This window comes from Carcharhinus amblyrhynchos, chromosome 3 (genome assembly GCF_965287045.1).
Source record: "Carcharhinus amblyrhynchos chromosome 3, sCarAmb.v2.hapA, whole genome shotgun sequence".
Taxonomy (NCBI): Eukaryota; Metazoa; Chordata; class Chondrichthyes; order Carcharhiniformes; family Carcharhinidae; genus Carcharhinus; species Carcharhinus amblyrhynchos.
The window spans coordinates 131581340-131605094 of NC_137326.1; the positions used below are offsets into that span (position 1 = coordinate 131581340).

Sequence of the window (23755 nt, forward strand, 5' to 3'; positions counted from 1 at the left end):
GGGGGATTAGCAGGGTAAATATGTGGGGTTACGGGAGTGGGGTCTGGGTGGGATTGTGCTCAGTGGGCCGAATGGCCTACTTCTGCACTGTAGAGATTCTATGATTTAGCCAGCTATTTTAACCACTTGGTGACTCACCCCTCGTTTCCACCCTTTCTGTCTTTCAGCCAATGTTCTCCGTTACACCAGGCCTAGCGGCTAATCCCAACGCGGCCTTCAACCCCTACCTGGGACCTGTCTCCCCAAACCTGGTACCTGCTGAGATTCTACCCAGTGCGCCGATGCTGGTGACGGGGAATCACGCCGTTCCGGTCCACACTGCAGCCGCTGCGCAGAAACTGATGCGAACTGACCGCCTGGAGGTGAGCTGGGAGCCTCCTACTTATTCCCGTCCCTTGACGCTGAGAGGTTTTGGTGCTTTACATTGTGTGGAACCACTGTTACACTGTGCAATGGCCATTTTGTGATTGGGCGTCACCGCAACTGACAGCAAAATATTGACATCATCGGAACCAATGAGTTAGCGCTGTAAGAATCCAATTGGCCTACCTTTCCTGGACCAATAAGAATGACACTGGGACGCCCCAGGAATCAGCAAAATGAACTCACGTTTTGGATCATTGATAAAACGGGAGATTGGTTCCATGATGTCAATTAGGCAGCTCTGTGCTTTGATTCATGCTCAGGATAAATTGATTATCGCTGTCCAAGCTCACTAGGCAGCACACTTGATGGGTTCAATAAGAATGACATTTGCGTTGCCACAAGGTAACAAGACGAGGATTAGCATAGCTATCCCACCTGGATCACGCAGGAAAGAAACCAATCGAGCTCAAAGAAGGTCAGCGTAAGAGCAAAAGATCCCAACACAAGCGCAATGAAATGAGAATGTTGTTGTCAGTGTATACACTGCCCAGTCTCCTGGTGGCGCAAGGCCTCAAGTGTGCCAGTAGGCACCACATGATTCCTTGCCAGGGTGGCCTGGGCAAGGGCAGTACAGCAGAAGAGAAGCAGGCAGCCAGAAACATCCGACCCTTCCTTAATTCACGAGGCCCCATGTATTTTGGACCTGTAGGTAGAATGGGGCCAGCTTCAGTCTTCTTTACAGATTTAATGGTTTGCGAGCATTTAATATAAAGCTACTGGACGGATTTGTCAGACTGGACAATAACTCAGAGTACGAAGGCATGTTGCAGCATGAGCAATGATAAAGACGTGAAGGTTTTTGGAAAAGGTCACACCTGGCACCTGGTTTAGCAACGCCCTGTGGTAACAATAGGAGAGGACTTTTGCTCGAGGTTATGAGTTTTTTCCCTAATAGGAGCATTGGAACAGGAGTAGGCCATTAAGCCCATCGAGCCTGTTCCACCATTCAATGATGAGATGTTGATATTGGACTGGGGTGGACACAGTAAGAAGTCTCACAACACCAGGTTAAAGTCCAACAGGTTTATTTGATAGCATGAGCTTTTGGAGCACTGCTCCTTCACCAGGTCAGTGACTCACCTGATGAAGGAGGAGCACCCCAGAAGCTTGTAATACTAAATAAACCTGTTGGGCCTGAACCTGGTTTTGTGAAATCTCTTATTCTGAGCGTTCAATGAGGCCATGGTTGATCTGTGGCCTAACTCCACAGACCTGCCTTTGACCCATATCCCTTTGCTTGACAAAAATGTATCTATCTCAGATTTCAAATTCGCAATTGGGCAGCATGGTGGCACAGTGGTTAGCACTGCTGGCCCACAGTGCCAGAGACCCGGGTTCAATTCCAGTCTTGGATGATTGTCTATGTGTAGTCTGCATGTTCTCCCCATATCTGTGTGGGTTTCCTCCAGATGCTCCAGTTTCCTCCCACACTCCAACGATGTGAAGGGTAGGTTAATTGGCCCTGCTGAATTGTCCCTTAGTGTCAGGGGGACTAACAGGGTAGATGCGTGGAGTTATGGGGATAGGTCCTGGGTGGGATTGTGGTTGGTACAGGCTCGATGGACCGAATGGCCTCCTTCTGTGCTGTAGGAATTCCATGTTGTCATTCTAACTGGTCTAGCATCAGCTGCCATGTGTGGAAGAGAGTTCCAAACCCCTACCACCCTTTGTATGTGGGAATGCTTCCTAACATCTCTCCTGAACAGTCTAGTCCTAATTTTAGTCTATTTCGCCTAGAGTCTCTAACCAGTGGAAATAGTTTATCTTTGTCTACTTTGTCTTTTCCTGTTAGGTATCTTGAAATCTTCTTAACCTTCTAAATTCCAGAGAAAACATGTCAAAGTTGTATCAACTCTCCTCACAATCAAACCCAAGTAACATTCTTGTAAACCCACTTTGTACTCCCTCCAAGGCCAATATATCCTTAATATTGCCACACACTAAAATTCCAACCGTGTGGTTACTTCACAATTTGGAGAACATATCTCCTCATATGCTCCAAGATTGGGTGTGTGTGTGTGTGTGTGTGTGTGTGTGTGTGTGTGTGTGTGTGTGTGTGTGTGTGTGTGTGTGTGTGTGTGTGTGTGGCTAATGTTAGTTGTGGCTCAGTGATGAGCTGTCACCCTGAAGTCAGAAAGCAGGGAAATGGGAATGAGGAGCATATCAGCCATGACCAAATGAAGGAGTGGACTCGATGGGCTGAATGGCCTAATTCTGCTCCCATGTCTTACGAACTTATGAGTTGATAGCTCACTCAAGAGACTTGAGCACAGATTTGCAGACTTTTTTTATTGACTTGTGGGACATGGGCATCCCTGGCTGGGCCAGCATTTATTGTCCATCCCTAGTTGCCCTTGGAGGGCAGTTGAGAGTTGACCACATTTCTGTGGCCCTGGAGTCCACACCTGGTAAAGACAGCAGATTTCCTTCCCTAAAGGGCATTAATGAACCAGATGGGTTTTTCGAACAATCAACAAATGTTTTTGTGATCATCTGTAAATTTTTAATTCCAAATATTTTTCATTGAATTCAAATTCCACCATCTGCTGTGGTGGGATCCGAACCCAGGTCTCCAGAACATTAGCTGAGTTTCTGGATTAATAGTCTAGCGGTAATACCACTAGACCATCACCTTACCTCAAGAGGGGAGGGCTGACAGTCCAGGGATGGGGGGGAACTCTCCGATGTCTTTCTGACCAAACCTTAAGCCAAGGCCCCATCTGCTCTTTCGGAACTAATGGTGCTACCTCAAAAAAGAAAAGTGGGGGAACTCTCCCCAACAATCTGGCCAATATTGTATCCCTCAATCAAGAAAGATGTTATCACTAACACGTTGCTGTTTGTGGGAGTTTTCCGTGTATTGTTAACTCTTCCTTGGCAAAATCAGCTTTTATTGCCCATCCCTAATTGCCCTTGGACTGAGAGATTTGCTAGGCCATTTCAGAGGGGCAGCTAGGAGCCAGAAACACATTGTTGTCGTCTGGAGTCACATGTGGGCCTGGCCGGTTAAGGATGGCAGATCCCCTTTTGTGATCAGGGTCGGTTTTATAAAAATCAATGATAGTTGCCATGGTCACCATCACGTGGTCACCACTTCAATTCCAGATTTTTATTGATTGAATTTAAATTCCACCAGCTGGGATTTGAAGCTACGTTTCCAGAGCTTTAGCCTGGACCCCAGGATTACTCGACCTAAATCTTCAGGTCCTGCCTGACGCAGGAATCGTTGTGGGTGGGATGGAGACTTTGACGAATGAAAAAAGGTCCTTTGATCTCAGCAGGAGGTTCTGGACTCAGTGTGGATGTTACTGGAAAATCCTGCCGCTAGTCTAGTGACGTTATCACTGCGCCACCATCTTCTCAAAATGATCACAGTATTTCCTACATTACAACAATGACTACACTTCTAAAGTACTTCATAGGCTATAAAGTGCTTTGGGACAACCCAAGGTTATGAAAGACTATAAGACTTAGGACTATAAAGACTAAAGACTATAAAGACTTAGGACTTAAAGACTATAAAGACTATAAGATATAGGGGCAGGATTAGGCCATTCGGCCCATTGAGACTGCTCTGCCATTCAATCATGGCTGACATGATTCTCATCCCCATTCTCCTGCCTTGATCCCCTTATTGGTCAAGAACCTATCTATCTCTGTCTCAAAGACACTGAATGACTTGGCCTCCATAGCCCTCTGTGAGCAATGAGTTCCACAGATTCACCACCCTCTGGCTGAAGAAATTCCTCCTCATCTCAGTTTTAAAGGAGTGGCCCTTCACTCTGAGGTTGTACTCTCAACTTCTAATCTGTCCCACCAGTGGAAACATCCCCTCTTCATCCACTTTATCGAGGCCTCACAGTACTCTGTAAGATTCAATTCAATTCCCCCTCATCCTTCAAAATGGCATTGAGTAGAGACCCAGGCCCCTTAACTGCACCTCATATGACAAACCCTTCGTTCCTGGGATCATTCTTGTGAACCTCCTCTGGACCCCCTCCAAGGCAAGCACATTCTTCCTTAGGAATGGGGCCCAAAACTGCTCTCAATATTCCAAATGGGGTCTGACCACAGAACCTTACACAGCCTCAGTAGTACATCCCTTCTGTGGGCAGCATGGTGGCGCAGTGTTTGGCACTGCTGTCTCATTGTGCCAGGGACCTGAGTTCAATTCCTGGTTTGGGTCACCATCTGGATGGAGTTTGCATATTTTCCCCATATTTCCGTGGGTTTCCTCTGGGTGCTCCGGTTTCCCCCCACAGTCCAAAGATGTGCAGGTGAGGTGGACTCGCCATGCTAAATTGCCCCTTAGTGTCAGGGGGACTAGCTGGGGTAAATGCATGGGGTTATGGGGATAGGGCCTGGGTGGGACTGTGGTCGGCGCAGACTCGATGGGCCGAATGTCCTTTTACAGCACTGTAGGGTTCTGTGGGATCTATACATCTTTGTATCAGATGCAAATTTTGCAACTATGTCCTTAGTTCTATCTTTCAGATCATTAATGTGGTGCAGTATAAAGGCAAGTTCATTTCCAATTATCTAAATAATTACCAACTTTAAGCTTTAGAATTGTGAAGTATCATCCAATCTCATGCCTGCCAGGTAACGATTCTCAGTAAGGTCGCAGCGCCAGACCATTTCTAAGTAGATTTCATTGCCATGCAAAGCTGAAAGAACAGTGTGCTATACCAGGGAAACTCTAGAATCTGCATCAACCCTCAATCTTTACAGTTTGTGTGGCTGAAACCGGGTCAGATGAGGAGTTTTTTTTCAAAACGGAGGGAGTTATTGAAATTTGGAATGTGTTATCCGTAGGGATGTTGGAAGCAGATTTAATAGCAATTTCCAAAAAAGTAATTGGATAAATAGTTGAGGTGGATTGAAGAAATTTATAAGTCTGTGGGAGAAAGAACCTGGTGATTGGGAGTGTTTGAACCGTCCTTCCAAAGAGCCAGAACAGGCCAGGATGGGCCAAGTAGCCTCCGTCTGTGCAACAAAACCCTGTGATTCTATCTCTGTGCAGCATGAAGTCATCGAGTCACAATAACGGCCAAATCCGTTCTATTGAACTGAGATTGCCTTAGGTCATGTCAGGCTTTAACACTTGATGATCTATGCCTTTTTTTTATTCATGCGTGGGACATGGGCGTTGTTGGCTGGCATGATGTGGAGATGCCGGCATTGGAGTGGGGTAAACACAGTAAGAAGTCTCACAACACCAGGTTAGAGTCCAACCAGTTTGTTTGACAGTAAGATTACTATCAAACAAACTGTTTGGACTCTAACCTGGTGTTGTGAGACTTGTAACGTTGTTGGCTGGCCAGCATTTGTTGCCTATCCGTAGATACCCGAGGGCAGTTGAAAGTCAACCACATTGTTGTGTGCCTGGGGTCACATCTAGGCCAGTCCGGGTCAGGACGGCAGATTTCCTTCCCTAAAGGACATTAGTGAACGAGATGGGTGTTTCCGACAATTGACAATGATTTCATGGCCGTCAGTAAATTTGTAGTTCCAGCTTTTGTTATTGTGTTCAAACTCCACCATCTACTATGGCTGTCCTAGCTCCCCCTGGGTTTACAGGCATCACAGTAGTACAGTGGTTAGCACTGCTGCCTCCCAGCACTAGGGACCTGGGTTCAATTCCTGGCTCGGATCACTGTCTGTGCGGAGTCTGCACGTTCTCCCTGTGTCTGTGTGGGTTTCCTCCACACGCTCCAGTTTTCTCCCACAGCGTGAAAGATGTGCTGGTTACCTGCATTGGCCATGCTAAACTCTCCCTCTGTGTACTTGAACAGGTGCCAGAATGTAGTGACTCGGTGTTTTTTTCAGTAACTTCATTGCAGTGTCAATTGCACTTGTGACACTAATAAATAAACTTTAAACAGAACATTAGCTGAGTTTCTGGATTAATAATCTACCAATAATGCCATTCGGCCATCACCTCCCGGTGACACAATGAACTCCATCAACTCCTATGAAGGGTCACCTCGACTCAAAACATTGCCTCTATTCTCTCCCCACAGATGCTGTCAGACCTGATGAGATTTTCCAGCATTTTCTGCTTTTAGTTTAAAAGTTTAAGTTTATTTATTAGTCACAAGTAAGACTTTACATTAACACTGCAGTGAAGTTTGTTGCCATTACCCAAGTTGATTGATTTTGAATGAATCAAAGGTTCCCCATGAAATTAGTCTATGGGGCTTTAAAGCAGGGGGTGGGGATTGCAGGTAACTGAGTGCCTTCAGGCAGTAAATGCAGTCCCCTGCAGTGTGAAGTGTGAACAGCAGAACTGGCAGTGTCTGCGACCCACTGATCTCTCAATCTCCTGTTAAGAGAACTCGTTAAATGACTGACTGAGGGGGGTGAGGGTGCTGGTGGTGGGGGGTCACACAACAGAAAGGGAAAGGGAGAAACCGTCAAACAGAAGTGACCGGAGATCTTCAGAGTCAATTGTTAAACGACCGTGTTAACTGCCCTGAGTTTCGCCTGCTGCAGCGAAACACAGCTCCTTTCTAAGTGGTGAGGCAAGTTGAGGAACAATTATTCCGGTAGCTTCTGATTGCCTGAGAATTTCAGGGCTGTGTGACAACTGGAATATAATGCACAGGGTGATTAGGACCATAAAGCTTGCTGATTGTTGATAGACCTCTCCATCTGCCTCCTCAGTATGCTCCGCACGGTTTTATCTCTGCGGAGAGGTGAGGCTGGCTGCTTGGTTGTTGACTGTATTCCAGGTTGAGATCAATAGATTTTTCAGGGGGTCAAGTGGCCCTGGTGGGAAAGTGTGAAAGGTCAGCTATGATGGAGCAGGCTCAAGGGGATCCACTCCTCAGTCCCCGCAGCTATTTTCTATGTTCAAATATGAAAGGAAGTTCCTATTTTAGAATGCTGTTCACGTGCTCGGAATCGACTTTGCAGCAAAGTGGAGCATCTTTGAAATTTAACTATATTACACATCAAGCTCCCGCAGACAGCAGTGAGTCAAATTGCCACATAATCATAGAATCTTTACAATGCAGAAGGAGGCCATCTCGCCCATTGATTCCACACCAACAACAATCCCACCCGGTCACTCTCCCTGTAACTCCCTGCGTATTTACCCTGCTAATCCCCCTAACACCAAGGGGCAATTTAGCATAGCCAATCAACCTAACCCACACATCATAGAATCCCTACAGTGCAGAAGGAGGCCATTTGAGACCCAGGCCCCATTCCCGTACATTTGCCCTGCTAATCACCCAACGCTACTGTTAATTTAGCACTGCCAGTCAACCTAACTCGCACATCTTTTAACAGTGGGAGGAAATTGGAGTATCTGGAGGAGACTCACACAGACATGGGGAGAACATGCAAACTCCACACAAACCGTCACCCAAGGCTGGAATCGAACCCAGGTCCCTGGTGCTGTGAGACAGCAATGCGAACCCTTGTACCACCATGCTGCCACAGCAGTGAAGCTGAGGGATAAATGTTTGTCAAAACGCAGACCAACACATACTGCTATGGAATCTTTTCTCTACATCTTTAGAATAGAATCACAGAATGGCTACCATGCAGAAGGAAGCCATTCGGCCCATTGAATCTGTACTGACAACAATCCCACCCAATCCCAATTGTTGTTGCTAATCCCTTTAACCTACGCATCTCAGGACATTAAGGGCCAATTTAGCATGGCCAATGCACCTAACCTGCACATCTTTGGACTGTAAGTAGTCTCACAACACCAGGTTAAAGTTCAACAGGTTTATTCAATGGCACGAGCTTTTGGAGTGAACATGGAACATAGAACACTACAGCACAAACATGCCCTTCGGCCCACAAGTTGCGCCAATCATATCCATGCCTACCAGGCCATAGAACTATCTGTAACTCCCAATCCCATTAATCCCATGTATTCATCCAGAAGTCTTTTAAAAGACCCCAGCGAGTTCGCCTCTACCACCACCGACGGCAGCCGATTCCACTCACTCACCACCCTCAGAGTGAAAAACTTACCCCTGACATCTCCTTCATCAACTGAGCCTACTCCAGTCCAACGCTGGCAACTCCACATCACATCTTTGGACTGTGGGAGGAAACCGGAGCGCCTAGAGGAAACCCACACAGACCCCAGGAAGCATGTGCAAAGTCCTCACAGACAGTGACGTGAGTCTGGAATTTAACCCGGGTCCCTGGTGCTGTGAGGCAGCAGTGCTAAGCACTGTCCCACCTAGTCTCCACACTCCGCCGCCTGTTCAGGTACAGCGAGGGAGAATTTAGTTCAGCCAATGCACCTAACCAACACGTTTTCGGACTGTGGGAGGAAACCGAAGCACCCAGAGAAAACCCATGCAGACACTGGGAGAGTGTGCAGACTCTGCACAGACAGTGATCCAAGCTTGGAATCAAACCCGGGTCCCTGGCACTGTGAGGCAGCAGTGCTACCTTGTCGCCCCAGGCACTGAGTCGGTGGGGGAATGGGATTTGATATGGTGTCACGACTACGATTTACTTCATGGTCACTGAACCTGCCTCAAGGTACAAAGCAACCAAATCTATTACATGGGGAATCCAGCTCTGACGTATCGTTAAGAGATTGAGATTCATTTCATGGCTCATCTTTGTCCCGTGCTAAACTAAACACAGCTGTGTTAAGCCCCATGGTAAACATGAACCTTTGTGTTAATTTAATCATCAAATTAAAGATGCGAAGAGCATCATTCTTCCCCTGACTGCACTTAACTATCAACACAATAAATTAGGCAGTGACACACACGTTGCGAATATATCTTCCTCCAACTTTATTAAAATTGGATTTTGTGTACAGTCAACAAAAATGTAACATCAAATCCCACTCACGTAGCAACTTTAGCACAGCAAGAGCTTGTATTAATGTTGCACCTTTAAAATAGGATTGCCTCATCGGATCATAGAATCCCTCCAATGCAGGAGAAGGCCATTTGGCCCATCGAACCTGTGCTGAAAACAATCCCACCCAGGCCCTATCCCCATAACCCCGCATATTTACCCTCCTGATCCCCCCTGACACGTAGGAGTCTATTTAACATGGTCAACCAACCTTTCAGAGCGCCCAGAGGAAGGTCACTCAGACACGGGGAAAGTTTAGCCACACAAGAAGCCATGAAGGGGTCGTGTTCCAGTTTCCTCCCACAATCTGAAAGATGTGCTGGTTAGGTGCATTGGCCGTGCTAAATTCTCCCTCCGTGTACCCAAACAGGCGCCAGAGTGTGGCAGCTAGGGGATTTTCACAGTAACTTCACTGCAGTGTTAATGTCATCCTACTTGTGATACGAATAAATAACCAAAGAAACTTACACTGATTCAGCACCTCAATTTTAAAAATTCCCACCCTTGTTTTTATTCCAATAACATTCTCCAGTCCGACGACCATCGGAGATGTCTGCACCCTTTCCATTCTGGCCCCTTGAGCGTGACCAAGTAGCGGTAGATTTTAATAAGCATCTTAAAGATGGAGTGAGGCACGAAGAGATGGAGGGGGGTCGGGAGTGGGGGTGGATTCCTGAATGTCAGGCTGGGTTGCCAAAGCAGAAAGCAAAAAACACCACTTTGCTTGCCAAAAATCAGTGGAGATGACAGCTATACAAGAGTTAAGAGAGGACTGCTGCGAAAGGATGGATAGAGCAAAGGAAGGAATATTTAGAATGACAATTCTAAGGCCCTGATGGGTGAAGGACCTGCCATTAAGTGCGATGGAGCAGAGAGGACAGGCAGTGGACCGTGCACAGAGAACTGCGTTTGCAAGTCTTTTTTTAAAGTTGATTTTTTTTTTGCTGCGAGGAAGTCGTTAGCAAGGTCAGCACTCAGTCTTCATCTCGAGCCACGGGCCTTCTTCTTGAAGCACTGCAAGTCCACGCCTGCTCCTGCAGTGGTGTTCATCAGGATGCTGTTGTACTGTCAGACCTTAAAATCAAGGCGAGGAAGTGAAACTGTTGTGAATTCTGATGCATCTGCTGCCATTCGCCACCGCCCCCCCCCACCCCCATCACCCCCACCATCACCCTGCCTCTTTTCATTGTGTGTTGTTTCTCAGGTTTACCCAGAACTCTTACTCTTTAGATGGTGTTTTCCTCGACTGTTTCAGACTGCCAATCAGGGAATGTTCAACTCAAAGAACAAAGAAAGTTACAGCCCAGGAACAGGCCCTTTGGCCCTCCAAGCCTGCACCGACCATGTTGCCCGACTGAACTAAAACCTCTACCCTTCTGGGCACCGTATCCCTCAATTCCCATCTATTCATGTATTTGTCACAATGTCTCTTAAAAGCCACAACCGTATCCACTTCCACTACCTCCTCCGGGGCAGTGAGTTCCAGGCACCCACCACCCTCTGTGCAAAAAAATCTGCCTCGTACATCTCCTTTGAACCTTGCCCCTCGCACCTTAAACCTGCGCCCCCTCATGATTCACGATTCCATCACAACTCTCCACAATCACAACTCATGATTCCATTATTCGGCTCAGGTCTCATTCCAAAAGTTAACCATAAACCTGAAAAGGAATAGAGAGCGGTGGTGGGTTGATCTTGACGTACACAATAGTATAAAAAGGAGAGGAATAGACCAGCGGTTATTCCTACTTCTCACTGTGCACTCTTACGCAAAGCCCAAGTTACCCTGCTAGTTCAGAAAGTTGTAAACTATGTCACAAGATCACATTGTCTCGGATTATATTCAATTTAATTTGATTTAGAACATAGAACATAGAACACTACAGCACAAACAGGCCCTTCGGCCCACGAGTTGCGCCGATTACATCAACACCTACCAATCAATAGACCTATCTATAACCCCCAATCCCACTAAATTCCATATACTCATCCAGAAGTCTTTTAAAAGACCCCAGCGAGTTCGCCTCCACCACCACTGACGGCAGCCGATTCCATTCACTCACCACCCTCTGAGTGAAAAACTTACCCCTAACATCACCTCTGTACTTGCCTCCCCGCACCTTCAATCTGTGTCCTCTCGTAGCGACCATTTCAACCCAGGGAAATAGCCTCTGAGAATCCACCCTATCTATTCCTCTCAACATTTTATAAACCTCTATCAGGTCACCTCTCAACCTTCGTCTCTCCAGGAAAAGAGTCCCAGCTCCCTCAACCTAACTTCATAAGGCAATTATTTGATTTATAATTGTCACATGTATTGGGATACAGTGAAAAGTGTTGCTTCTTGTTCGCTATACAGGTAAAGCATACTATTCATAGAGTACATAGGGGAGAAGGAAAGGGGAGGGTTCAGGATATAGTGCTACAGTCATAGAAAGATCAACTTAGTATAGGGTAGATCCATTCAAAAGTCTGATGGTAGCAGGGAAGAAGCTGTTCTTGAGTTGGTTGGTACATGATCTCAGACTTTTGTATCTTTTTCTTGATGGAAGAAGGTGGAAGAGAGAAGGTGCGGGGTGCGTGGGGTCCTTGATTGTGCTGGCTGGTTTCCCGAGGCAGCGGGAAGTGTAGACGGAGTCAATGGATGGGAGGCTGGTTTGCGCGATGGATTGGGCTTCATTCATGACACTTTTGCAGTTTATCCTGCCTTGGTTAGAACGGGAGCCATACCAAGCTGTGATACAATCAGGAAGAATGCTTTCTATTCCTTGGAATATTAACGAACAAGCATTGATCTGATTGAAATATATAACATTTTTTAAAAACTCCCCTGATAGGGCAGACACTGGGAGCTTGTTTCCCCCTGTGAGGAATCTAAGCCATGGGATCATACTCTCAGAATAATGTGTTAGACGTTTACAACTGAGGTGAGGAAAAATTTCTTCACTCAAGGGGTTATCGATCTTTGGAATTCTCTCTCCCAAAGGGCTGTGGAATTCTCAGTCATAGAATATATTCAAGGCAGAGTTCAGTAGGTTCTGAGAAACCAAAGTAATTAAAGGCCAGGGGATAGTGCGGAGTGGTCTGATCATGTTGGATAATGAAGTCATGTTATTATATAATTCTAGTCCTTTACCAATGTCCAGTATATACAGTATTCCTCAATATTGATGGAAATCAAATTGCCCCCTCTCTTTTCCACAATTCTTTGCTTCCTCAGCATTCTGTTAAAGAATGGTGACATGTAAAGTTTATTTATTAGTCATAAGTATGTTTGCGTTCAAACTGCAATGAAGTTACTGTGAAAACTCCTTAGTCGCCACACTCCGGCACCTATTCGGGTGCACTGAGGGAGAATTTAGCATGACCAGTGCACCTAGCTAGCACATTTTTGTACTGCGGGAGGAAACCGGAGCACCCGGAGGAAACCCACACAGACACGGGGAGAATGTGCAAACTCCACACAGACAGTGACCCAAGCCGGGAATCGAACCTGAGTCCCTGGCACTGTGAGGCAGCAGTGCTAACCACTGTGCCACCTTGCTGCCCCTATTCGTGTTGAAATGTGCATTGAGCTTCCTAAATTGCCTCAATTCTTCAGCAGGAGCTTAAACACATCATTATAAGAGCAGCACGGAGGTACAAGGGTTAACACTACTGCCTCACAGAGCCAGGGATCCAGGTTCGACTCCTGGCTTGGGCCATTGTCTGTGCAGAGCCTGCACGTTCTCCCCGTGTCTGCGTGGGTTTTCTCTGGACGCTCTGGTTTACTCCCACAATCCGAAAAACATGCTGGTTAGGTGCATTGGCCGTGCTAAATTATCTCTCAGTGTACCCGAACAGGCGCTGGAGCGTGGCGACTAAGAGATTTTCACAGTAATTTTGTTGCAGTGTTAATGTAAGCCAACTGTGACACTAATAAATCAACATTTTCCTGCTCAGCTCAGTGTCTGTTGAAACGCAGGCGGTGTTAGCACATAGGCAATCTATCCTGGCAGGAATGAAATGCGATATGTCTACATACCTGAGCAGATACCTCACAAGCAGATCAACGTTGTAGGCACGAGTGAAGACAGTCGTTGGCTCTTCCTGAAGCTCATGACAAGGTCAATCTACATAAGAAGTTAAAACCATCCTAAAGGTGCACTGTCTTAATTAAAGCACAGTGTGTTAACCTTACAGAACGCATGACCAAGTTCTAGAGGTATTGACAGACTCTGAATTGTGGTCACCCTCTGAGGTTCATTTTCAAACCAAAGTTGGACCTGGCTGCCATGATTCTACCACCAAACAGTGGCACCTAGGCTTTCGATTGAAGCCAAGATTACAATTCATGCTTTTACAGACAAAATACTCTGAATGCAGAATGTCATAAGGAAGGAATCTTGCCATTTATTGCCAAGGGTCTAGAATATAAAATGGAGAAGTGTTGTTACAATTGCATCAGTCATTGATGAGACCACACAGAGTACTGTGTTCAGTTTTGGTCACCTTCTTTGATGAAAGATGTGGTGGCACTGGAGAGGTTCACTAGATTGATTCCAGGTTTGAAGGGGCTGTTGCCTGAAGAGCAGTTGAGTAGCTTGGGCTTGTCCTCACTGGAGTACAGAAGAGTGAGGGGAGATTTGATTGAGGTTTACAAAGTATTCAATGGGATTAATAATGTAAATGTTAACCAAATGTCCCTCCCACAGTCTAGGACAATGGGTCATAGTTATATGGGAAGAAGAGAGAGGCTCAAGACAGAGATAAGGAGCAGCTACTTCTCGCAGAGGGTTGTGAATCCATGGAACTATGCCCCAGGGTGCAGTGGATACAGAATCAATCAGTGGATTCAAGAAAGAAATAGATAAATATTTGACCAAAAGTAGGATCATAGAATCCTGCAGGGCAGAAGGAGGCCACCCGGCCCATCCATTCCGTACAGACCACAATCCCACCCAGGCCTCATCTGGCTAGCCCCCCCTGACACTAAGGGGCAATTTAGCATGGCCAATCCACCAAACCTGCACATCTTTGGACTGTGGGAGGAACTTGGAGGAAACTCACGCAGACATCGGGGAGAATGTGCAAACTCCACACAGACAGTGACCCAAGCTGGGATTTGAACCCGGGACCCTGGCACTGTGAGGCAGCAGTGCTAACCACTGTGTCACCCTGAAGGGATAAGGGCTATTGGGAAAAGGCAGAGAAGTGGAGTTAGGATGAACGGGAGATCAGTCATGATCATACAGAATGACGGAGTGGGCTCGAATGGCTGAATTGCTGACTCTCGTTCCAAATTCCTGTGTTCCTATGTTTCTAAAATTGCATCAGGAAGATGAGAAAAGATGAAAGGTAACTTCGCAAGTAGACGCATTGGGTAACTGAGCTCAACACACCAGCTCTGACCCCTGACCCCTGACCTCTGCTTGGTTAGCCACTTCCTGTAGGGACTGGGGAATTGGATTCCGTGCTCTCCCATTAAAGGGAGGGGAAAGTTGGTCAAGTCTCCTACTCCATAATCATGATCAAACAATGCCTTGCTGAAAGCCCTAGTGCCACTCTACACCTGTGCTTGGTAGGACTATGAGTAAGCGAGGGGAGGTGGTGGCAGAAAGGTTAGCACGGCCGCCTGACAGCACCAGGGACCTGGGTTCAATCAGTCTTGGGTGCAGTTTGCATGATCTCCCCATGCCTGCGTGGGTTTCTTCTGTGTGCTCCGGTTTCCTTCAAAGATGTCCACAGTCCAAGGATGTGTAGATTGGCCATGGCAAATGTACGGGGTTATAGGGCTAGGGCAAGGGAGAGGGCCTGGGTGAGATACTCTGTCAGAGAGTTGGTGCAGACTCAATGACCCAAACTGCCTCCTTCTGCACTGTAGGGATTCCACGGCCTACATGTGACTCAACACTCACAGCAATGTAGTTGACTCTTAACTGACCTCTGAAATGGTCTGGCTAAGGACCATTAGGGATGGGCAACAAATGCTGGCCCAGCCAGTAACACCCACATCCAGTGGAAGAGTCAAAGACAAAGACCACATCCCTTCCCATAATCAGATGATGGGTTTTGTTCCTAGTGGTGTCAGTTGAAGAATTTATCAACAATGGATAATAGTGGAGTGGCTGTTTGCATGCAAGATACATTCTTCAGGAAATGCTACAACACATTCTTTCGGCAGGGACCTGCCCTCTGCACACAAGAGGAACATGTCCAGGAATTGCACCATTATTAAATTAAGCAAAAGCGTGGGGCAGACTGCAGCCCCATGACAACCAATCGGAGCTGATTGGAAACCAATCAGCATCCTTTTCTGATGCCTCGCTAAATATTTTTAAGACGCGGGTTGATGGGTTTTTGATGAGAGAGGGGATTAAGGGTTATGCGGAGAGGGCGGGAATGTGGAACTGAGCCACGACAGATCAGCCATGATCTTATTGAATGGCGGGGCAGGCTCGAAGGGCTAGTTGGCCTACTCCTGCTCCTATTTCTTATGTTCTTATGTTCTTATGCAGTCACTAGCTTCACCCTTTGACATGTGGCATTCTTGTGTCTGACAGCCGAGTAGAATTTCCTTCATGCAGTAGGTTGTTTTAATGTTTAAAGTTTATGTATTAGAGTCACAAGAAGGTTTACATTAACACTGCAATGAAGTTACTGTGAAAATCCCCTAGTCGTCACACTCCGGTGCCTGTTCGGGTACACTGAGGGAGAATTTAGCACGGCCAATGCACCCTAACCAGTGCACTTTCCGGGCTGTGGGAGGAAACTGGGACATCCGGAGGAAACCCACGCAGACACAGGGAGGACGTACATGCAGACTCCACACAGACAGTGACCCTGGCCGGGAAGCGAACCCAGGCCCCTGTTGCTGTGAGGCAGCAGTGCTAACCATTGTGCTGATGGATACACTTGCGATGGTAACTTTCCAAGGGATCTTGGATAAGTACCTGCAGGATAGTGGAGCAAGAGGAGCGGAACTAATTGGGACGTCCCTTTCAAAGAGCTAGTCCCAGCTTGATGGGCCGAATGACCTCCTTCTGTGCTGTATTACTCCCTGAAAGCACCGATTTTTTTCCGAAGAGGTGACTTGCATCTGAAAAATCATCTGACAAGTATGCACGATGATCATTCTCTGGCACCATTGCAGTTTGTGCAAAGAAAAGGGAGCCTCACGCCGCAAAATGGGCGACTGTGGACACCTGTGAGCATTAACAGTGCCCGCGCTGGAGTGCTGAGAGGCTGCTGCCACTCGGTGGCAGGGATGAGGATTACATGTAAGCAGGCAGCCGCCTTGACAATCCTTTAAACCATTAGCTGCTTCTTGCCTGCTGTCACTCCAGGGTCAGGAGGCCTGGCAGATTACACTTGATAAATGTTGACAGCGTGCATTTTATCGGATGGATCGCTGTGGAGTCAAATACATTGTCGGAAATATAGATATATCAGCGATGATAAACCATATGATCAATGATTAGGCAATCCTGGTGTCTTGTCTGCAGATCCCCTTGCAGGATCTGTCTCCGTTTTTCTCATCAATACCGGAGTTCGATTTGCCCAGGAAGCTATTCTTCTTCGTGTCTCTGTCTCATTTTCACACAACAATCTTACAGATAATTCCTCAGCCATTAGTTGTGTATTGAAAGCTCACCAAGGAAGCCTTCCAGTGAATGCTACATTTCAATTCTCCCTCGATCTCCTCGTGCTCTCTGTCACTTTCTCTCTCTCTCTGCCTTTTTCTCTCTTTTTCATTCTCTCCCCCTCTCTCTCCTTCTTTCTCGCTCTCTCTTTCTCCGCTTCTTCCTCCTTCCCTCTCTCTCTTTCTCTTTTTCTCTCTCTTTTTCTCTCGCTCTCCCTTTCTCTCCTCCGTTTTCACTCTTTCTCTCTTTTTCTTTCCCTCTCCCTCTCACTCTCTCTTTCTCATGCTCTTTCTTTCTCCCTCTCTCATGCCCTTTCCTCTCTCTTTTCCTTGCTGTCTTTTTCTCTCTTCCCTCGCTCTCTTTCTCTCTCGCTTTTTCTTTCTCCCTCCTTTCTCTTTCCCTCGTTCTTTCTTTATTTTCTCTCTTTCTTTTTCTCTCCCTTTCTCTCTATGTTTCTCTCTCCCCTCTCTCTCTCTTCCCTTTCTCTCTACCTTGTTCTTTCTGTCTCTCTATTCTTCTGGATATTTTGCATTTCTATAGCTTCATTCTTTGAAAGCAGTAAGGATATAAATCTGTCATAACACAAACCATGCAAGAATGAAACAGTTGCCAGTTTTACACTCACTTAGGTTTTATTTCCATTAAAATCTAAACAAAAGCGAGCAAGTTGTTAACGTTGACAGCCAGTTCACCGTTGCTTCCATAGAATTACATTCTTGCTCCAAATTCTTGTGTGAAAGCTGGCAGGAAAAGACCCTCTGCTCCATCCCCTGTCCCATCCAATTGTGACCTCCTGTTACAATATAGTGCAGAACGCTGTCAGGGGGGAGTCTCGGAGTCCGGATGCAGATTTGGTGGGATGTCCACATTGCCTTTTTTCGAGAATGCCCACCATACCTTAGGACAGATGTACACAGTTTCACACATGGCACACACATGTACACACACATGTGCACACACATACACACAAACACACATGCATGCACACATACACCCACATACAAACACACATGCATGCACACATGCATACACACGATGGCACACATACATACACAAACATGCTACACACATACACAAATACATATAAACACACTGCACACTGTCTCACAAAATGGTACATGCCTGCAGTCACTCACTCACACACTGACACACTCACAAACTCAGTGACATACAATCACAGTGCACACAAACATCACACAAACATATCACACAGATAGAAAAACAAACATACATACACACTTACACCATACCCACAGCATGTACACTCAGTTCAGTCAGTGTAGGAACTTCAGAAACAAAACCTTTCTTAATTGTAACTTGTGTAATTTTGTCAAAATGCTGGAACTTTTACCACAAACTGGGCCCCTTTTTGAATCCATGACCGATGGCCTCTAACCGTTAGGAGATGCTGTAACATGTGATGGTAGATCCCTTTGAGCTGCTGTGTAACATCAAGGGACAGCCAGCTTCATTGCTGTTTTCAGGTTGATAAAGGATAAAGGACCTTATTGTCCTGGCAAAGGGCTAGCTTGCAAACAGAGACACGCACAGTTCTTGAATGGGGCGGCGCGGTGGCACAGTGGTTAGCACCGGGGACTCAGGTTCTCGGGTCACTGTCTGTGTGGAGTTTGCACATTCTCCCCATGTCTGTGTGGATTTCCTCCGGGTGCTCCGGTTTCCTGCCACATTCCAAAGATGCACGGGTTCAATTGATTGGCCATGCTAAATTAACCCTAGTGTCAGGGGGATTAGCAATGTAAATATGTGGGGTACGGGAATAGGGCCTGGGTGGGATTGTTGATGGTGCAGACTCAATGGGCCAAATGGCCTCCTTCAGCAACATCAGGATTCTATGACTCTTTGGACCATCTCTCCAACAATGATGTGGTGAAAATATTGACTTTTATTCATTCTATGTGACATAAAAATATTCCAAAAAAAGCTTTGGGTTGATTAGTGTATAGCCCTGAGTAGAAAGGTGTTGTATAGAACAGAATGAATCAGAGTACAATGTGTAAGTTTGTACCTGATAACTAATTATTGGGGTTGTTGGTCTTGCAAAGAGCTGGCAGACACATGGCAGGCTGAATGGCCTCCTTCAATACTGTAACCACCCTGCGATTCTATATTCCACCTGGTCAATATCGGCTATATTGATATAAAAATGGCGCCGGAGTGTAGCGACTAGGGGATTTTCAGAGTAACTTCATTGCAGTGTTAATGTAAGCCTACTTGTGAGACTGATCAATAAACTTAAACTTAAAAACTTTTAAATTCATCACTTAATCCCTCTGGGGAAGGAAGTCTGCTGTCCTGAATGTGGCCTCAACCCCTGTCAATGTGGTTGACTCTTAACTGCCCCCTGAAATGGCCGAGGAAGTCTCTCAGTTCAAATACAATTGGGGATTCATTGTTGGGGTTTGAGGATGAAGTCAGAGGTATGAATTCTGAAGAGTAACTATTTACCGTGGAGGTTAACAACACTCAGGTATACAAGGCAGTAACTTCTTCAATCCATACTGTGAGCTATCTTCATTCAAATTACTCCAAGTTATGTGACTCTATGACCCAATGACTCCTTTCCACCATATATGGACAATATTGCTTCCCCAGTCCTGCATTAACCCTTTCAGTCCTGAGCACCCTAATATTACAGAATGGGCAGCGAATGCTGGGCTGGCCAGTGATACCTATCAGAGTATATCAGGTTCTGTTGCAAGTAGGTCGGTTCTACTTCATTATCTGGTTAGTCAAAAACCCCATAACGTCAGAGAATACAACAGGATATAAATAGGCTGGAAGGTTGGGCGGAGAAATGGTAGAGAGAAATTTAGTCCAGACAAATGCGAGGTGATGCATTTTGATTTGGTTTGATTTGATTTATTGTTGTCACATGTATTAGCATACAGTGAAAAGTATTGTTTCTTGTGCGCTATACAACAAAGTGTACTGTCCATAGAGAAGGAAAGGAGAAAATGTAGAATATAGTGTTACAGTCATTACTAAGGTGTAGAGGAAGACCAACCTAGTTCAAGGTATGTCCATTCAAAAGTCTGATGGTAGCAGGGAAGAAGCTGTTCTTGAGCCGGTTGGTACATGACCTCAGACTTTTATATCAATTTCCCGAAGGAAGAAGGTGGAAGAGAGAATGTCCGGGGTGCGTGGGTCATGGATTATGCTGGCTACTTTGCCGAGGCAGCGGGAAATGTAGACAGAGTCAATGGATGGGAGGTTGCCCATGCAGTTGGGAGCTATGAAATAAATGGCAGAACCATCAGGAGCACAGACACATTGAGAGATCTGGGCGTACAGGTTGGAAAGGTGGTGAAGAATCCATATGGCATGCTTGCCTTCATCGAATATAAAAGTTGGCAAATTATATTACAGTTATATAAAATGTTGGTTAGGCCATATTTGGAATACTGTATTCAGTCCTGGTCACTACACTACTAGAAGGATGTGGAGGCTTTGGAGAGAGTATAGAAAAGGTTTGCCAGGTGTTGCCTGGTATGGAGGGTTTTAGCTATGAGGAGAGATTGAATAATTGGGTTTGTTCTCCCAGGAAAGACAGAGGCTGAGGGGTGACCTGATGGAAATTTATAAAATTATGAGGGGCGCAGATATGATGATAATTACAAGGAGGCATAAGTTCAAGGTAAGAGGGGAGAGGTTCAGTCGAGATATGGGGGGTAAGTTTTTTAGACAGAGGGTGGTGGGGGCCTGGAATGCACTGCCAAGTGAGGTAGTTGTGGCAGTCATTTTAGTGACGTTTAAGACTTACCTGGGTAGACACATGAACAGATAGGGAATAGAAGGATAGAGGTGGTTGGTCTAGATAGGACAATGGGATTGACAGAAGCTTGGTGGGCCGAAGGGCCTATTCCTGTGCTGACCTGTTCTTTGTTCTTTGCCTGTGTCTCATCAGCCATGGATTGGCCTGCCCAGTCTAAGGAGGTGGGCAGCAGATCTACTGGTTAAGACCCCCACTCTGCCATCCTGTAGCTGTCAACAGGCACCAAAGACACCTTCATACTTTACACCCAGGTAGTGCCTAGTTCCTGACTGTGGGGCTTGCCGATCTGACTGTGCTGGGATGGTGCCTGACTGGTCCTCCAGATTCCGCAGCCTTCTCTATTGGATGGCCAGCCCATTATTGGGAAAATATCTCTGTCGTTCTGGCTCCCTGCAAGTGATCTTCAATGAGACCCTGACATATTGCCCTGGGGGGAGCAGCATGGGTGGCACAGTGGTTCGCACTGCTGCCTCACAGTGCCAGGGACCTGGGTCACTGTCTGTGAAAAGTTTGCACGTCCCTCCCATGTCTGCGTGGGTTTCCTCCGGGTGCTCCAGTTTCCTCCCACAGTCTGGAAGACGTGCTGGTTAGGTGCATTGGCTAAATTCTCCCTGAATAGGCGCTGGAGTGTGATGACTAGAGGATTTTCACAGTAACTTCATTGCAGTGTTAATGTAAGCCTACTGGTGACACTAATAAATAAACTTTAACCTGGAGTCTACGCTCTAACTGTCTAACTGTCAGCCAGGCATTTGGTATTTACACAACGCCAGCACTTCAGCTGCTTTCCTCTATTTATTTTTGTGACATCTTGTTTCTACCTTAACGCTGCAGGGAAAGAAAAGGTGTTGTGAGGTAGGTGGGAAAGATGTTCAATGTCTTGATGTGTTAGGAGGAGCAAGTCGATGGTGTTACATTCCGAAAACGGCAGCCTAGAAAATGGCAAAATGTTGTGCTCAGCAAAAGTTGGGGGGGTTTAACATTGAGGAACGAAGGATGGATATTAGGGTGCATAACCGAAAGGTGGTAACTGAGCTAGGCATTAACGGAACAGGGGAAAAGGTAACAGATAGAGGGTTGGGGAAACAATATCCAGTGCAGAAAGGATTTACTAGGATGCTTTGATGGTTTGAGTTATAAGGAGAGGCTGGATAGACTGGGACTTTTTTCTCTGGACAGTAGGAGGCTGAGAGATGATCTTATAGAGGTCTATATAATAATGAGTGGCATAGATCAGCTAGATAGTCAACATCTTTTCCCAAAAGTAGGAGAGTCTAAAACCATGGGACATTGGTTTAAGGTGAAAGGGGAGAGATACAAAAGGTCCAGAGGGGCAGTTTTTTCACACAGAGGGTAGCGAGTGCCTGGAACAAGCTGCCAGAGGTAGTAGTGGAGGCGGGTACAATTTTGTCTTTTAAAAAGCATTTAGACAATTACATGGGTACGATGGGTATATGGGCCAAAAGCAGGCAATTGGGATTAGCTTGGAGATTTTTGAAAAAAAGGGCGGAATGGACAAGTTGGGCTGAAGGGCCTGTTTCCATGCTGTAAACCTCAATGATTGTGTGACTCAATGACTCAAGAACTTGAATATGGGGTGGCATGGTGGCACAATGGTTAGATTTTCTGCCTCACAGCGCCAGGGACCCGGGTTCGATTCCAACCTCCTTTCACTGCCTGTGTGGAGTTGACACGTTCTCCCCGTGTCTGTGTGGGTTTCCTCCAGGTGTTCCGGTTTCCTCCCATAGTCCAAGGACGTGCTGGTTAGGTGCATTGGCCATGCTAATTGCTCCTTGGTGTCACGTAGGTTAGCTAGGGTAAATATTTGGGGTTGGGGGGATAGAGCTTTGGTGTGATTGTGGTCAGTGCAAGCTTGATGGGCTGAATGGCCTCCTTCTGCGCTGTAGGGATTCTATGAGACTAATGGGATGAAGGCAGATGTACAAATAGTCTTCCAAAGGAATGGGTAATGCACAAGAGGCCAAAGCCAAAGGAACCAAACAATTGAGGAAGTGAGTGTGACAGCACTGGAGTTTACATAGGGTTATGGAGCAGTGAAACTGTGGAGATATTTCAATACAAGAGTGAACATTTTAATTGAATGCACTGGGGAATGGGAGTCAGTGTAGTTCAGCGAGGACAGTGGTCATGGAGAGGAGCTTGCTACATGAGATGATATCTGCAATACTCTCTGAAGAGTGGGATGTGAAAGATCGGAGATACGGGAGAACATTGAAATAGTTTGGATATAGAGAGTGAAGAGTGAACTGAAGCAGGTGATGGAACAAGGATGGAAGATCTAAGAAGGCAAAGTGCTCTGTGGGTCTCTCTCTCTCTCTCAGACACACACACACACACACACACACACCCAGCCACACAACCATACACAGACATACACACACTGACACACAAGCATAAACACACAAGCATAAACATATACAAGCATACCCAGACATATAGAGACTTACAGATGCACACTTATCACAGATACATGCACACGCACACACACATATGCACTTATCAAGCACATACACACACACAGGCACATACACACACACAGGCACATACACACACACAAACACACACACATACGCAAGCACACACATAGACTTATAGATAAATACTCACACACTCAAACACACAGAAACATAACAGAAACAAATGCACACACAGACTTACCACAGATACATGCACACATGCTTATACACAGGCACACACAAAGACACATGCACACAGACAAACACACACACGCACATGTGAAATATGTGAGTCAGTGGTTGGTGAATCAGGAACGGTCAGAGCACAGACTCAGATTGGAAACAGTACTTGTCAGCAATAGGAAGCTGGATCACTGTGCCAAATAAAAATGGGCCTTCCCAGCAGCGAACTAGGAGGGTGAGTGTGTGGGAGGTCAGGACTCGGAAGCATTTGTGTTGAATGTTAGTTTTTTATTGCACCATGTCCAGCAGCCGGGAGAGATTGACAGCTCAGTGCTTGGAGCCGGTGCTGCGGGCGGGTTTCTGAACAATGAGAACAAAAGATGCTGAAGAGCTCTTTTGAGCTCAAA

The 23755-nt window shown here is 46.3% G+C and overlaps 1 protein-coding gene across 11 annotated transcripts in view; it reads left to right on the forward strand.

Annotated features, from left to right (window-relative positions):
• LOC145341133 (muscleblind-like protein 1) overlaps positions 1–23755 on the forward strand; it is a 233676-nt gene that overhangs the window by 180418 nt on the left and 29503 nt on the right. For all 11 annotated transcript variants that reach the window (XM_080186015.1, XM_080186017.1, XM_080186007.1 and 8 more), the window contains one exon: positions 168–362. In XM_080186015.1, coding sequence (XP_080042141.1) covers positions 168–362 — 195 coding nt within the window. The remainder of the gene's footprint in view (positions 1–167; positions 363–23755) is intronic.